This window comes from Ochotona princeps, chromosome 29, assembly GCF_030435755.1.
Source record: "Ochotona princeps isolate mOchPri1 chromosome 29, mOchPri1.hap1, whole genome shotgun sequence".
NCBI classification, from domain to species: Eukaryota; Metazoa; Chordata; class Mammalia; order Lagomorpha; family Ochotonidae; genus Ochotona; species Ochotona princeps.
In genome coordinates, this window is record NC_080860.1 from 19,315,317 (window position 1) to 19,330,100 (window position 14,784).

At 48.6% G+C, this 14,784-nt stretch overlaps 1 protein-coding gene across 1 annotated transcript in view; it reads right to left on the reverse strand.

The window, feature by feature from the left end:
• The window catches only part of PI4KA (phosphatidylinositol 4-kinase alpha), a 102,180-nt gene extending 87,423 nt beyond the window's left edge, over positions 1-14,757 (reverse strand). The window contains exons 1-2 of the mRNA XM_004592047.3: positions 14,516-14,757; positions 326-442 (exon numbers count right to left, since the gene is read on the reverse strand). Coding sequence (XP_004592104.2) covers positions 326-442; positions 14,516-14,677 — 279 coding nt within the window. The 5' untranslated portion in view covers positions 14,678-14,757. The remainder of the gene's footprint in view (positions 1-325; positions 443-14,515) is intronic.
• Positions 14,758-14,784: the final 27 nt, after the last annotated feature.

Below are 14,784 nucleotides of genomic sequence, written 5' to 3' on the forward strand. Positions count from 1 at the left end.
GGAGCAAGGCCGAGCCAAAGCCAGGAGCAGGAGCTTTATTAGGGTTTCCTATGTGGGTAAAGAGGCCTGAGTATATGGACCAGCCCCTGCAGGGAGCTAGATCAGAAGCACAGCAGCCGGGACAGAAACCAGCACCCACGGAGGGTGCTAGTGAAGGTGAAGGCTTCCATTTCCACCTGTTTCACTCACTCTCCACCACTTCGATTAGGGCCAAATGCATTCTTTTTAGTACTGCTTCAGTAAGATCCGAATCAGACACAAATATAGATTCCAATGAACACTCCCACCTTTTCACTTTTGAGAAACTCTTTATTAGAAGGTCTACCTGAAGGTCAGACTCAATGAGGAAAATGCCCAGTGCTATCACTGCATCCCTCCGTCTCTCATCCAGCTGGAAGATCCCGTGGAAGTCCACTGGGCACATGCAAAGCAGCTTCTGGACCTAGAAAATGAGTCAAAAACAAACAAAAACACAGATTACAAAATATATAAAGATATATTCAGAATAAACCTCTACCATAAAAGTTCACTGACTGTATATCATCGGTAAGTTATTTTTTTTATTAAAAGATAATAAAAAGCCCCAGCTGAAGGCAATTGCCTAGGTTGCCTTGCACCTAGGTAAGTGTTACGCTGCTAGGAGAAAAGCAGACAATAGCTGGCAGGCATTCTGTGTTAACTATACCAGTGCGTCAGCACAGTAGCCTATTTTATTATTATTATTTTTTTACAGATATGTGGGGAGGGCGTGGAATGATAGATCAAGACATGTCACCCTGGTCCCCAGGTGGGAAGGGGGCTGCAAATTTCCCAAGGAAGGGGTCGAGGGTATGTTGGAGTGGTGGCAGCTGAGGGCATGTTTGGAAGGAATGTTTTGTGGGGTCTTCCATGGACTAGGCCACTACATGGGCAGGTAGGCAAGGGAGATGAAAACAGTGGTTTACAGGGAGGAAATCGTAAGGCATGTCTGGCTCAGGCCAAGACACCTGCCCACGTGGGAGACCTGGGATGGGCTAAGTAGCATTTCTCACTACCCCCTGGCATCCAAAAAAGCTGGGGCAGGGGAGCATGCCTGTCTGGGCTAGGCCACAGTACCCACTCACAAGTGTCAGAGTGCAGGGGCTGGGCTCCATCAGGCTGAGCTCCATCAGGCTGAGCCACAGCACCCACCAGAACACAAGAGAACAAAATCTGGGGGGCAGATTCTGTTGGGGACTTATGGTTCACCTGTGTAGAACTGTAGCACCTGTCAGTTTGTGTGAGAGCTGGCGGTGGTGATGGATTGTGCCAGCCTGGACTGTGAGACTTGCTGACACTTCCAGGAGCCAGGGCTGGGAGAAGGCCAGGCTGGGCCAGGCTAGGCCAGGCTACAGCACCTGACAGCACATGAAAATGTGGGATGCCCAGATGCACATGGGGATATGGCAGTCCACTGGGTCCTGCAGAGGACCACTAGCACCGTAGCAGAGGATGGAGGACAGAACAAAGCAGACAACTCTCTTAGTTAAGCGTTGACAGCAAGTATTTGGGCGAGTGGAGATTCTAAAGTGGACTATGTCAGTCAAAGGACCTTGGAAGGATTTTCTCATCTTTGGATCAATGAAATCAAAAGCATTTTAGAACTATCAAAACCACTTGAGCAGAACCCTCAGAGCATGTTCCATACTGGGAACCCTGGGATGGCTTCGGTGGCTGTTCCCTATCCCTGGGTACTGATGCAGTTAGGATGCAAGGCGCAGCTTCTCCCTTTCTCTCCCCACTTCCTTCCGATACAGGAAGAAGAAAAAGAAAATTGGAAACATACTGTCTCATCCACTTTCTCCTATCCTCGACCCTTCCCACCCTAATCAGTGGTCCACAAGGACATGCATCCTTCTCAACTATGTAAACATCACCAAAAATAAAAGTTTTTTAAAAAAGTTTTGTATCGTTTCCAAAATGCCTCATGGGAAATATTACTTAGGCAAACAGGAAAAACATCCAAACAAATTAAAATGTAAAATATGCATGAATGGAAACATTGTACTTTTCCAATCAGATACTTAGCTAATAGAGCAACAGGAGGAAGGACAGAAGTGCTAGATTTCTACTTTTCCTCACGTTCCTCCAACGGGGGAAGAAACCTCACAGTGAGAGGGAAACAAAGGGCAGCCCTGAAGAGCAGACAGGATGAACCGCACACCAACCACAACAGAGGTGACATCAGGAACCCCAGCAACTTTGAAGGTGTTCACCAGTAAAGCACACTCACATCTGGACAGGAAAGAATAAAACCTCTCCAAACAAACCTAGTCAATAGGAACCTGAAAGGAGGTGGGATCACAAGGGTGAGTTAGTGAGACTCAAAGAATGCTGGTGAAGGATGACTCAACATCCAGCCAGAGGGAAGAGTCCGTGGCCCTGGGAGGGGTGTGAACTTTGCCCTAGCTTGTGCTCTAGGGCACGGGAGACACGCTGTGCCACACACCTGATTGGTGAGAATGCACACAGCACACAACCGAATGGAGACCGAAACTCGTCATCATTACACACGGAAAGGGTGAGACTGTATAGAACAGATCATCTACGGAGAGCCCCACGTGCCACACATACACTTCAATGTTTCCCTCTCAGCGCTTTTCTCTGTCCCTAAGGTTCCTAGGAAGGCAGGGTAACGACCACGGTTTGCTTTCCTGCTGTATAGCAAGTACGACCAGACCAAATAGTGGCAGCTTTCAGCTGACTCTGCAGCTAGACCCTGAGCCACACGCCTGCACAGGCTCAGCCCAGAGGGAGTACCTGTGTCTCCCTCAGCCTCTCCAGCTCCACGTGGGGCTGAGGGAGACACAGTGCCTGTCACAAGGCGCACCCATTCCCACTAGTCAGTACTCAATAGTACGCAGCAAGCAGTTTCTGAGTTACTGCTCTTCAGGAGCAGGAGTGCCCGTCAAATGAGTTACACAACAATTGATCGAGTCAGTAAGGCTTTCTTTCATTCACTATTTACCAGGCCACTATTTACCTATTCCATGCCAGGTACTGAAATACAGAGTGAAAAAGGACTTCTAAGAGGACCCCTATTTTGTGTGTGCCCACTGGCACACTCGAGAGCTCAGTCTGAGCACCAACTCAGGTCCTCTCCACTTGATCCCCAACATCAAGGAACACTGCTTGGATGTCTGCTCTGGCCTTGCAGCACGTGTTGTGGGCCTGGGCCATCCCCACTGCTGACTCCATCTAAGGAAGGACAATAGACTGAGATGTACACAAGAAGACAGCCGGCCTCTGATTCAACAGAGGACACGGAGTACCTTGCCAAAAGACGGAAGGAAGAGCACACTGAACATCAGAGGTCATATTTTCCACTAAGCATCTAAGGCTATGGGCATACTAAAACAGACTTAGACAGCTGGCTAGTATGGGAAGTGGTAGCTCACACCAGGCACGCGAAGTCAACACTATCCCAGAACAACTGAGATTCCTGCAGGAACACCCTCAGGACATCCTCCCCTCATCAGGGCCCTGGGATGAGACCAGGGGACCATCTCTGTGCCCTGATACTCATGTGATCTGGTAGTAAGAAGCAGTACAACACTCCCTCTCCCTGACCCTCCCCCAGGACCACGGGAGGCAGGGCAGGGTCTTTTCTCTCTTTCACCTCTCCTTTATCTCTTTATATCGCACCCAGAGACCTGCATGTTACCCATACTGAGGGAACAGACATTTAAAAATAAATAAATTTGGGCCTGGCACAAATGTCTAATCCTCCCCCTTCAAGTGCTGGGATTCCAATATGGGTGTCAGTTTGTGTCCTGGCTGCTCCACTTAACATCCAGCTCCCTGGGCCTGGTGCGATAGCGCAGTGGTTAAAGTCCTCGCCTTGAACACACCAGGATGTTCTAATCTTCTAATCCCGGCAGCCCGCTTCCCATCCAGCTCCTTAACTTGTGGCCTGGGAAAGCAGTGGGGGGTGGCTTAAGTCCTTGTTGCCTTGAACCCACTTGGGAGACCCGGAAGAAGCTCCAGGGTTTGAATCAGCTCATCTCCGGCTGTTGTAAGGCTGTTGTAACCATTTAGGGAGTGAACCTGTGAACGGAAGATCTTTCTGTCTCTCCTTCTCTCTGTAAATCTGTCTTCCCAAAATAAACAGATAGATAAATTTAAATTAAAACAAAAAAGGGTGTCCCTGTTCTGATTCTAAAGATAAGTCAAATATCAGAGATCTGACAGTTTAGAGGAAAAACATGAACTGAAAGAAGAGGTTTAGGGCCCAGCACTGCAGCCTAGTGTTCGCCTTGCATGCACCTGGATCCCATATGGACACTGGCTCTAATCCCGGCTACTCTACCCCCCATCCAGCTCCCTGCTTGTGGCCTGGGAAAGCAGTCGAGGATGGCCCAAAGCCCTGGGACGCTGGACCCTCTGGAAGAATCTGAAGAAGCTCCTGGCTTCAGATTGGTTCAGCTCCAGCCATTGCGGCTGCTGGGGAGTGAATCTAGAGATGAAAGATCTTTCTCTCATCCTCTCGGTATATCTAACTTTCAAATAAAAAGTCAAATAAATCTTGTAAAAATATATCTTTCTAAACTTGGTAGAAATCAGACTTATATTTATTGGTGTCAAAAAAAAAGGAAGAATGAAATTCTTTCATACAAGGGTTTTATCTAAGCCCCTGTGCGTGGTTTTCTGTATGTTTGTTGAAGGCTAGAGGGTCTTCAGCCAAGGCACGTTCTTTCTGAGGAACCTGGGAGCCATCCCTTTGGAATGCAAGCACCCAGAGGCCTCAGAGGTGCCTCATCCCAAGGTCCAAACCCGCCTCCTGTCTTAAAGGTGTGAGAAGTTGGTGGTTTCTCTGGACAGAAGCAGCTAACCCAGATCATCAGCTCAAGTTGGGATGAGCCCTCAAGTCCTCTCACAGGACTTAAACATTACGTAAAGTAGTGAGATTTCTGTCTGTCTCTGCTGTCTGCTGGTGGAGCCCTGTAAATGCACACCATGGCAACGCTTGCTCAGAAAGGAATGTGTTGCTTTCTCCTTGGGATTTGACGATAGTATACTTGGGTTGGGAGCTTTTGTTTTTAAATCCTATTACTCCAACAATAGTGTCTGAAATGCTTCTTCTTAGGGGTAAGAGGACCTCTCTAAGGTGTGCATTAAATTAGGATTTGATTAAGAAGGAAGAGGGAAGCAGCCAGGAAACCACAGAAGAAGGCACAGGGATGGCTAGAAATCCAGGTCCTGCCAGTAGGGCTGGGAGCCTGGTAGTCTTCTAGCAGCCAGGGGAAGCCAGAGCCTCCACGGCACACAGAGCTCCGTGTGACTTGGATTTAGAACTGAGGCTCAGAGGAATCCCTCTTGCTGCCACAGAGAGAATGGGTGTGGAGAAACAGTGCAATCACAAAGATGAGCTGCAGATCCTGCGGTGGGAAAGGCAGCAGCAGATGGGCCAAGTGTGGGCCCTGCACCCACATGGGAGAGAACAACAAAACTCCTGGCTCCTGGCTTCTGCCCGGCCTGTTTGGAGAAAGAACCAGAAGATAAATGATATCTTGCTCTCTTTTTCCTCCCCCTCTCTCTGTAACTCTGCCTTTCAAACAAATAAGTAAAATCTTCTTAAAAAGAATCTTCAGTGCCTAGCATGATGGCTAACCTTCCACTTACAAGCACTGGGATCCCATCTGGGCACCAGTTCGTGTCCCAGCTGCTCCACTTCCCATTCAGCTCCCTGCTTGTGACCTGGGTAAGCAATCGAGGATAGGCCAAAGCCTTGGGACCCTGCACTCATATGGGAGACCCGGAAGAAGCTCCTGGCTCCTTGTTCCTGGCTCCCGATTGGCTCAGCTCTGGTCATTGTGGCCACTTGGAAAGTGAACCATTGTCTCCTTGTCTCTGTAAATCTTTAAATAAATCTTTAAAGAATTAATGTAAATCTTATTGCTTTTATGTTTTCAAAATATTTTTCCAACTTTTTTTTTTGAGAGACAAAGAAGGGTTTCGCATCAGCCAGTTCACTCCCCCACATGCCTGAGACTACCAGGATTGTGCCAGCCAGAAGCCAGGAGCCAGGACGCCAACCCACACATTCCACGTAAGCAGCAGTGACTCAACCATTAGGACCATCAGGGTGTGCATTAGCAGGTGCGCACATGGCATCTTAACTGCTACATCAAAACTTGTCCATAAAGCTTATTTTTAAAAAGACAAACACCATGTATAGTGTTAGAGCTCAGGAAACCAGAGAAATGCACATAATATATTAAAACAGAATCCGGATAATCCAAGAACAAAGAGGTAAACATAAAACCAAAAGAATATGTGAGTCAAATAAATAAAACACATTTTTGTAAAACCTCGTGGCTGACCTGGTCTTTTTCCTACATGTTATCACCAATAAAACAATTCTTACTTACGTAACTTTTCTCAGGGGTCTCAGAATACATGGAAAAGTTTCACTTTCCAACGGGGCAAGAGTGGCAGCACCAACACACACAGCAGAGACTGGTGCACTTCAGAGACCTGAGCTTACATAAGGCTTAAATCTCCCAAAAACATCCTGAAAACATACGGGGCTTCAAAGTTTACATCACAAGGAATTACGCATTGGGACCAGTGCCTGTGGTACAACGACACCAGCATCCCAGAGGGGCACTGGTTGAGTCACGTTGTTGCATCTCCAACTCAGTTCCCTGTTCATGAGTCTGAAAAAGCAGCAGCAGATGACTCAAGCGATTGGGCCTCTGCAGTCACATGGGAGATTGGGATGAAGCTACTGGCTTCTAACTGTGGCCTGGCTCAACCCTGGTTATTTCAGCTTTTGGGGGAGTGAATCAGCAGATGAAAGACCTCTCTGTCTCACTCTATAACTTTGCCTTTCAAATGAATGTGTAAACCTTTAACCCAATCTCAACTTTCCTTAGTGCCAAAATGAACACCTTTTAACTCCATATCCCTCAAACTTTTTGAAGACAACCTTGTATTTTTTTTTAAAAGATTTATTTATTTTTATTGGAAAGGCGAATATACAGAGAGGAGGAGAGACACAGAGGAAGATCTTCCATCCCATGGTTCACTCCCCAAGTAACCACAATGGCTGGAGTTGAGCCAATTCTAAGCTAGGAGTCAGGAGCTCTTCTGGGTCTCCCATGCGGGTACAGGATCCCAAGGCTTTGGGCTGTCCTCGACTGCTTTCCCAGGCCACAAGCAGGGAGCTGGATGGGAAGCAGGGCTGCCGGGATTAGAACCAGCGACCATGTGGGATCCCGGCACGTGCAAGGCGAGGACTTTAGCCAATACGCTATTGCGCCAGGCCTGACAACCTTGTATTTTACAGTTCTGTGTTAATAAAAATAAAACTTATTGGGAGGCCAGCACAATGGTTCAACTGGTTACTCTTCCATTTCCAAGTATGGCATCCTATATGGGTGCCAGTTTGTGTTCCAGCTGCTCCACTTTCCCATCCAGCTCCCTGTTTGTGGCCTGGGAAACCAGCAGAGGAAAATCCAAAGCCTTGGGAACTTGCACCCACATGGGAGATCTGGAAGAAGCTCCTGGCTCCTGGCTTCGGATTGGTTCAGCTCTGGCTATTGTAGTCATCTGGGGAGTAAATCAACGGATGGAAAATCTTTTTCTATGTATCTTCTCTCTGTAAATCTGCCTTTCCAATAAAAATAAATAAATTCTTTTAAAAATCAAATTTATCAAAGTAACCTGATTTTTAAAAAACCACAGAAAAGTGCAACATGACTTTTATGCAAAATATCTCCAGAAACTGAGCCTTTGAGAAGGAAAACATCTGAAGATATGCACCTGGGTCCCCGAGCAGTCATCACACATCAGCTGGGGCAGAAGCAATCACTCTCCAAGTGGCAACAGTTAACACTCATCATTTATCATGTGCCAGAAGCTGGGCTGTAGTATCACAGCAAACATCAGAGCAGCTCGTGAGGCAGCCGTCAGTCATGCTCCTCCTACAGATGGGTGGAACAAGGTTCTAATGCAAAAACAAAGCTTTAGCACTATAATCTTTTAAAAAATGAAAACAAAAAAAAAATAACATCAAGTGATTATTCAGAAGTATAGCTAACTAGCAAGCTACTTATTTTTCAGGCTTTATGGCGGAAATGGATTACTAAAATTATCAAGCTCAAAATCCCACCGAGAAAGCCAGCTTGATTCCATTTACACAAGGGAGCCACGCAGGCTCTTTCCCTGCTTTGAGGAGGCCAATGAGCCACTGGCTTGCAGGGAAGCGACTGATGCAACTCGGGTTTCTGTAAGAGCTCCTGACTGTACTTATAAAGATCCTGAAAGCTACCAACCACCACATGTATTTTGATTGTCGGGGCAGGGGGAGGGAAGATGGGTGACGAATCTGGTTGCATGGGCAGAGAACTGCAGGTGAAAAGCAGCCACAGCGCAGAATGAAGGTCAGGCTGCCAGGTCCACATGCAGGCTTAACTGTCCTATGCAAGCTGGCGAGTGACAGGATTTGGAACAGAAGGCAACTTCTGTTATTTGAGACCTCTGCCAGAAAAACAAAACTCCCTGAGAACTACAGACTAAACTTTAAGTGTGAGATCAGCAGTAAGCTTTCTGTTAAAACCATTAAAAATTGTCTTTCTGAAAAAGACCGACTCTTTGGAACACAGAACCTGAGTTATCATGTCCCAAGTGATTCATAGCTGTCACGATGCAGTGACTGCGATGTGCCGCCCACAGAGCTACAGCAGTCAGGTGGCATAGCACCTGCTCCTACAGGCTGCCCTGGGTGATACAGGATGCTGCATTGTCATCTGTGAGTGCACAACCTGGACAATCAAGGCATTCCTTGCACGCAGCATCACTCCTGTTCTACACAGAGAGTCTGGAGAACCTTAACAGAGGCCCCCACTTCTTGGTCCCCGCTGGCCTGCCTGGCAGGAGGCAGCACACCCAGATATGCATATCTGATCCCTAATGCCCCATTTGCAAGGGCAACACTCCAGGAGTTAGGGAAACTGCTGGCGCTCCACCCAGGTTTACCTCTTCTATTCCCAAGTGACCATGGTGAGTGACAAATCCTATCCGAACATCTCTGCCTTTATGTTTCATTCTTCTGTAAAATGCAAACAAACCATCGAGTATGTGCAAAGGCAGAAGTAAATGAACAAAACGTATGGAATCAATGGTTTCACGGCCTGTGGTCAAGCGGCACAGGACTGCACAACCTGGACAAAGGACAAAGTGAGCCCTCTCACCACCCTAGCCTTCTGCCTGAGAACACATCCTGGGCCACAAAAAGGGGAAGGACATTCTAGGCACATCAAGGCGGCCTCATCAAGCTGAACAAACAGACATCGGGGTATGGGAAGTCTCAAGCAGCTGGAAACCAAACAGCAAAGAGTAACACACAGGAAAAGTTCCAGAAATAAACAACAGAGTTCCCCTGAATCTTCGTCACAAAGACCCATCACTCCAGGACTAAGACACATCAGTGAAAGGTGACAGCTCCATCAGAGAACTCAAGGCGGAGGCGGGGTGTGGTGCCGCCAGAAGAAAGGTCTCAAAACATCCTGAAAGGCCGCGCCTTCGTACTGCCCTGACAAAGTTCAAAATTAAGCTTCACAACATAGAGAGAGAAAAAAAAAACATTTTTAAAAAAAGAAATATAAGGCCTCATCCTCATCATGATTTAAAAAAAAAAAAAGCTCTCAACACAGGAAACTTTCTCAACAAGATAAAGGTCATCCATCAAGCAGCCACAGCCAGTAGCACGCTTAGAACGTCCACTCTCCCCACTTCTCAGCACTGCACTGGGGGTGCTGGCCAGGGCAACTTGGAACAAAATGAAACCAAAGACACCTATGCTGGAAAAGAGAATGATCTTTACATGGGCCAGCACAGTGGTGTAGCAAGCTACAGCTCCGCCTCTGGCACTTCCCATCCAGCTCCCTGCTTATGGCCTGGGAAAGCAGCACCAGATGGTCCACATCCTTGGGCCCCTGCACCCGCGTGGGAGAGCTGCAAAGAAGCTCCAGGTTCCTGGCTGCAGATCGACTCAGCTCTGACTGTTATAAGCATTTGGGAGTGAATCAATGAATGGAAGATCTCTATGCCTCTCCTTTTCTCTGTAAATCTGCCTCTCCTCTCCAATAATAAATAATTTTTAAAAAATTAGAACTAGCAAAAAAAGGACAGCATGGGGAGAGCTTACTAGCTCAACACACAAAAATCAAATCTATTTCTCTACATTAGTGATGAGCAAACAAAAAATTAAACTATTTTAAGCAGATATCATCTCAATATAAAACAAGAACAATTACATTTACAACAGCATTTTTTTAAAGTACTTAGAAATAAACTCAAAACAGTAGTGTAAAGCTTTGCCTTACTGGGCCTGGCGTGGTAGCCTAGTGGCTAAAGTCCTTGCCTTGCATGCGCTGCCAGGATCCCATATGGGCACCGGTTCTAATTCTGGCTGCTCCACTTCCCATCCTGGCTCCTGGCTTTGGACCGGCTCAGCTCTGGTAGTTGAGGCCACTTGGGGACTGAACCGGTGGACGGATCTTACTTTCTGTCTCTTCTCCTCTCTGTATATCTGACTTTGCAATAAAAATAAATAAATCTTAAAAGAAAAAAGAAACCTTTGTTTTGTTTTAAGCACTTACTTATTTGAAAGGCAGAGTTACAGAAAGGAAGAGATGGCTCTTCCACTTACTAATCCCCGCCCCACAGGGCTACAACAGACTGGGCCTGGGTCATGCCAAAGCCAGGAGCCTACAGCTCCATCCAGGTCTCCCACAGAGGGGCAGGTGCCCACCACTTTTTGCCACCTTCCCAGCTGCATCTGCAGGGAACTGGATTGGAGGCTGGACAGACAGGACTTGAATTGGCACTCATAAGAGATGCCAGCATTGGAGGTGGCGGCTTAACCCACTGTACCACAACAGTGGTCCCCAAAAAAGCAAAGTTTATATGGCATCTCTTACCTGAAATGTTAGAGTATTTCAGAGTTTAGAGTTCTTTTGTATTTTGGACTATTTGCATAGACTTTCTCAGTTAAGCATGCCTTACTTTGAATTCTCAGAATAAGCATACATCACCTGTACCCTAAAACCTATGAAACATCCTAAATAAAATTAATATATAAATAGAAAAATTAAAATGTACATGAATCAGAAGATTTACTACTGTTCACACAGCAATACACCAAACTGACAGATACAGCAGAAACTGCTAATTTGCAGAAAGTAATAAGTAGATCTCAAAACCCATAAGGAGGGGCCCGGCGTGAGAGCGTAGCGGTTAAAGTTCTCGCCTTGAACACGTCAGGATCCCATATGAGCACCAGTTCTAATCACGGAGGCTCTGCTTCCCATCCAGCTCCCTGCTTGTGGCCTGGGACAGCTGTGGAGGATGGCCCAAAGCCTTGGGACCTGCACCTGCATGGGAGACCCACAAGAGGCTCCAGGTTCCTGCCTTCAGATCAGCGCAGATCTGGCCATTGTGGCCACTTGGGGAGTGAATCACTGGACAGAAGATCTTTCTCTCTGTCTCTCCTCCTCTCTGTAAATCTGACTTTCCAATAAAAATAAATAAATCTTAAAGAAAAAAGAAAAATCCATCTCCTTTATGCCGGTACAATTAACACGACAAGATTATAGGTAAAGATTTTTTCTTTCAATTTCTCTTAAAATACATGAGGCTTGATTTAATAATAATGGCTCTATATTACTATCAAAGACCCTTCTGCTGACCTCTTTTATGATCTTGACTCTGGGGCAGACCACACTGAAGGACACACTGGAGTAACCACCAACTCCAGGGAGCCAAATGTCCTAAGCACCTGCCACGGATCTTTCCAATTACAGTCAAGCCAACAAGCTCACCCCTCTGCAGCATCTGTGCCCACTAGAGGCCCCGGGGCTTTCATTCCATCCCTACTGCAGCATGGCTACTTAAAAACCAGACCAACAGTTAGATAGGATGCTTAGGGATGCCGGCATGCTAACTGAAGAAGGAAGACAAGTTAGGACACGGGGAAAGGACCCTGATCAGCATGGCCTGAGGGTGAGGAGAACGGAAGGACAAGGAGTACTGCCTGCTTGCAGCTCGGCCCCAGACCCCTGATGCTCTAGATCATGGCCTCCGTCAACACGCTGCAGGGAAAGGAACAGGTCACTGGATTCCCTGGAGACTGGGGAGCTAGACAACCAGGCAGAGCCAGCAGAGAAGCTGGGAAGCACAGCTCAGCAACGTCCTAACCACTGCAGAGAACCAGAACATAGAGCAAGCAGAGCATGCAGATCGAAATCAAACAGCCTGGAGCCTGGGACTTGCCCATGGAGATCAACATGGAAAAGCCTCTAATTCTTTCTTTTTGTCTACTTTTCTTCTCTCCATCTCTGAGAGGGAGAGGGCTAGGGACTTGAATAGGACGTATGGTCCAGAGGGCCACAGACTGCACCCTCTGGGGAGGGTGCTGATCCCAGGTGAAGCTCAGGAATGGGAAACCCAGTCTTGGGAACAGCCTAATAGGAAAAGGTCAAAGCCCAGACAGAAATCGGACAGAGACCCAAGACTGTCAACACAGCAGCAGTCTGGCCACCAGGCCTGGGACACAGAGTGAAGGAGAAACTCGCAAGCCAGTCCGACTTGTTGCTGGTCACCTGAGCAACCCAAGTAGAACTGCTCTGTTTACCTGGCCGAGCACACACCAAAGCATACGATTGGAGTGGGTGACTGGAGCAGGTAAACACAACTGTGGTACAGACACAAGGAGGGAACACTACGTCACTAGGGTGCCCCGAGTGCCACTACATGCATGGTGACGAGCTGAGATGTCGGGTCATTCTACAAACTGAGCCCTTTCTGGGTCAATCTCGTTTGGATCAAACCCCACCTCTCTCTCTAGAAGGAAGAAAAACAGGAACGAGTTGCAGGTGGTGGGGCTGATTTTTCAACACTTACCCTCCCACTTTAAGTCTCCATCTCTATAACCTGGCTGCTTCTCAGAAATTTCTCTCAAGAACTTCTAGAAATTTCCCCTTAGGAATGCTAACAGGTCCTTGGCAATTTATTCTAAAGTAGGAGACTGCAGCAAACAGACACATGGGAAGTACAACTAAACGGTTAAAAAAAAAATGAAAGATCCCTAGCAAAATCAAGTCTCAAGATCTCAGATGGAAACAAAGAAAGTAATGTATTTGGTGAGATCAGTCACTTACAGAAACATAAGCTCCTGATGACCACCCTTGCAAAATCGAGGGTCCCTCAAAAAATTATCTCCACAACACTGATGTCAAGTACAGTCCTGCCTTTTTTTTAAGATACAGAAGCAGAAAACTGACTAGCCTAGACGCACATTAATAAAAGCAGGTGGTGACAAGTTAAATCCAGATGTGCCATCTTCCAAACTTAGTTTCTCCACTCTATTGTACTTCGGTTGGCATTTGTCTCTCGCAGGCCCTGCTGGCCTGCAGATGAAGTCAAGTTCGGGAGAGACAACCCTAAGGAGTAGGTCATTCTGCCACAGTGCCTAAAATAGATCCCAGCCCCCAAAGCACCCCCTGCTGCAGGAAGGCAGGTCTGCACACCACTACTGCTTTCTGGAACCACTCAGAAAAACGTCCAATTTCATTCTCCCCGGTCTCAACACCCCCCGGGGGTGGGTGAGGAATGCCAACAGCGGCTTACCACTGCTCCCCCACTCTGCCAGGCACTTAGCGGGAACACATTCCACCCTCAAGAACTACCTCATTGTCACAGGCAAGAAAGCAGGCGGCCCTGAGAGCTGAAGTAACTTACCCCAGACTACATTCTGCAAAGTGACAGGTGCCTGACTCGCAAACCCGCGTTCACCCACCTACCCAGGGGGCACCTCCACCTCTGAGCTGCACATTTACCTGTCTCCCAAAATAAGCAGTGCCCGGGGCACGAGCTTTCCTTTCTCGTCAGAACCATATCCTCACTTCAGTTCTTTGCCCACCCCGCTTATCCAGCCACTGTCCCCTCTCCACACGTCATCTTTTTTCCAAGCCTGAAGCTTTCTCTCTCTCTCTCTCACACACACACACACTCTGCAAAGACGCTGCGCAGCCGCTATGCAGGTCAGAAAGCAGCTGCAGCGGCAGCCTTCCATCTGCCCACCACCGCCCACAAGCCGGTGAGGCGGCCAAAGCAGCTCAACGCAACCCCCATTTTAAGACGAAAGCATCTCCCCCTCCCCCGAGTGAAAAGCCAGCGGGCATCAGGCCCAGGGACCTCAGGTCCGCTCGGCCCCCATGGTCCTCGGCATCCTCCTGCTCCTCACAGACGCCTCTGCAATGTCACCAGATGCCCGGTCTGCCCGGAGCTCACGTTCCTCCCGTGGCGTCCCCGCCCGCCCTGCCATCCCCTCTAGCTCGTCCCTTCCCTTCCAGCAGTCCTAACGACGCCTCCACCTCCCCGGCTCCCTGTCTCCTGTCACAGACGGCCCAAGACCCCGCGCCCCGCCTCCCGGCTTCGCCGTCCCGGGCCCCTCCTCCTGTCAGCCCGCGGCCGAGCCCGCCGACGTTACCTTCTCCAAGGATGCCGGTCTCTGCACGGCCAGGGAGCGGGCCAGTGACAGCACTGTGTTGAAATAGAAACCCCGCGACGAGCTGCAGCCGGAGCCGGCACCGGAGCCGGAGCTGGGGCCGCCGCCACCTCCGCCTCCCCGGGCCGCGGCCGCCGCCATCATCGCGCGCGCCGCGGCGCTGCCCGCCACCTCCCCTCAGCCAGCCCGCGAGCGGCCGGGCCCGACGGCGCAGGCGCAGCCGCATCCGGCTTCCCCGCCACGTGACCTCT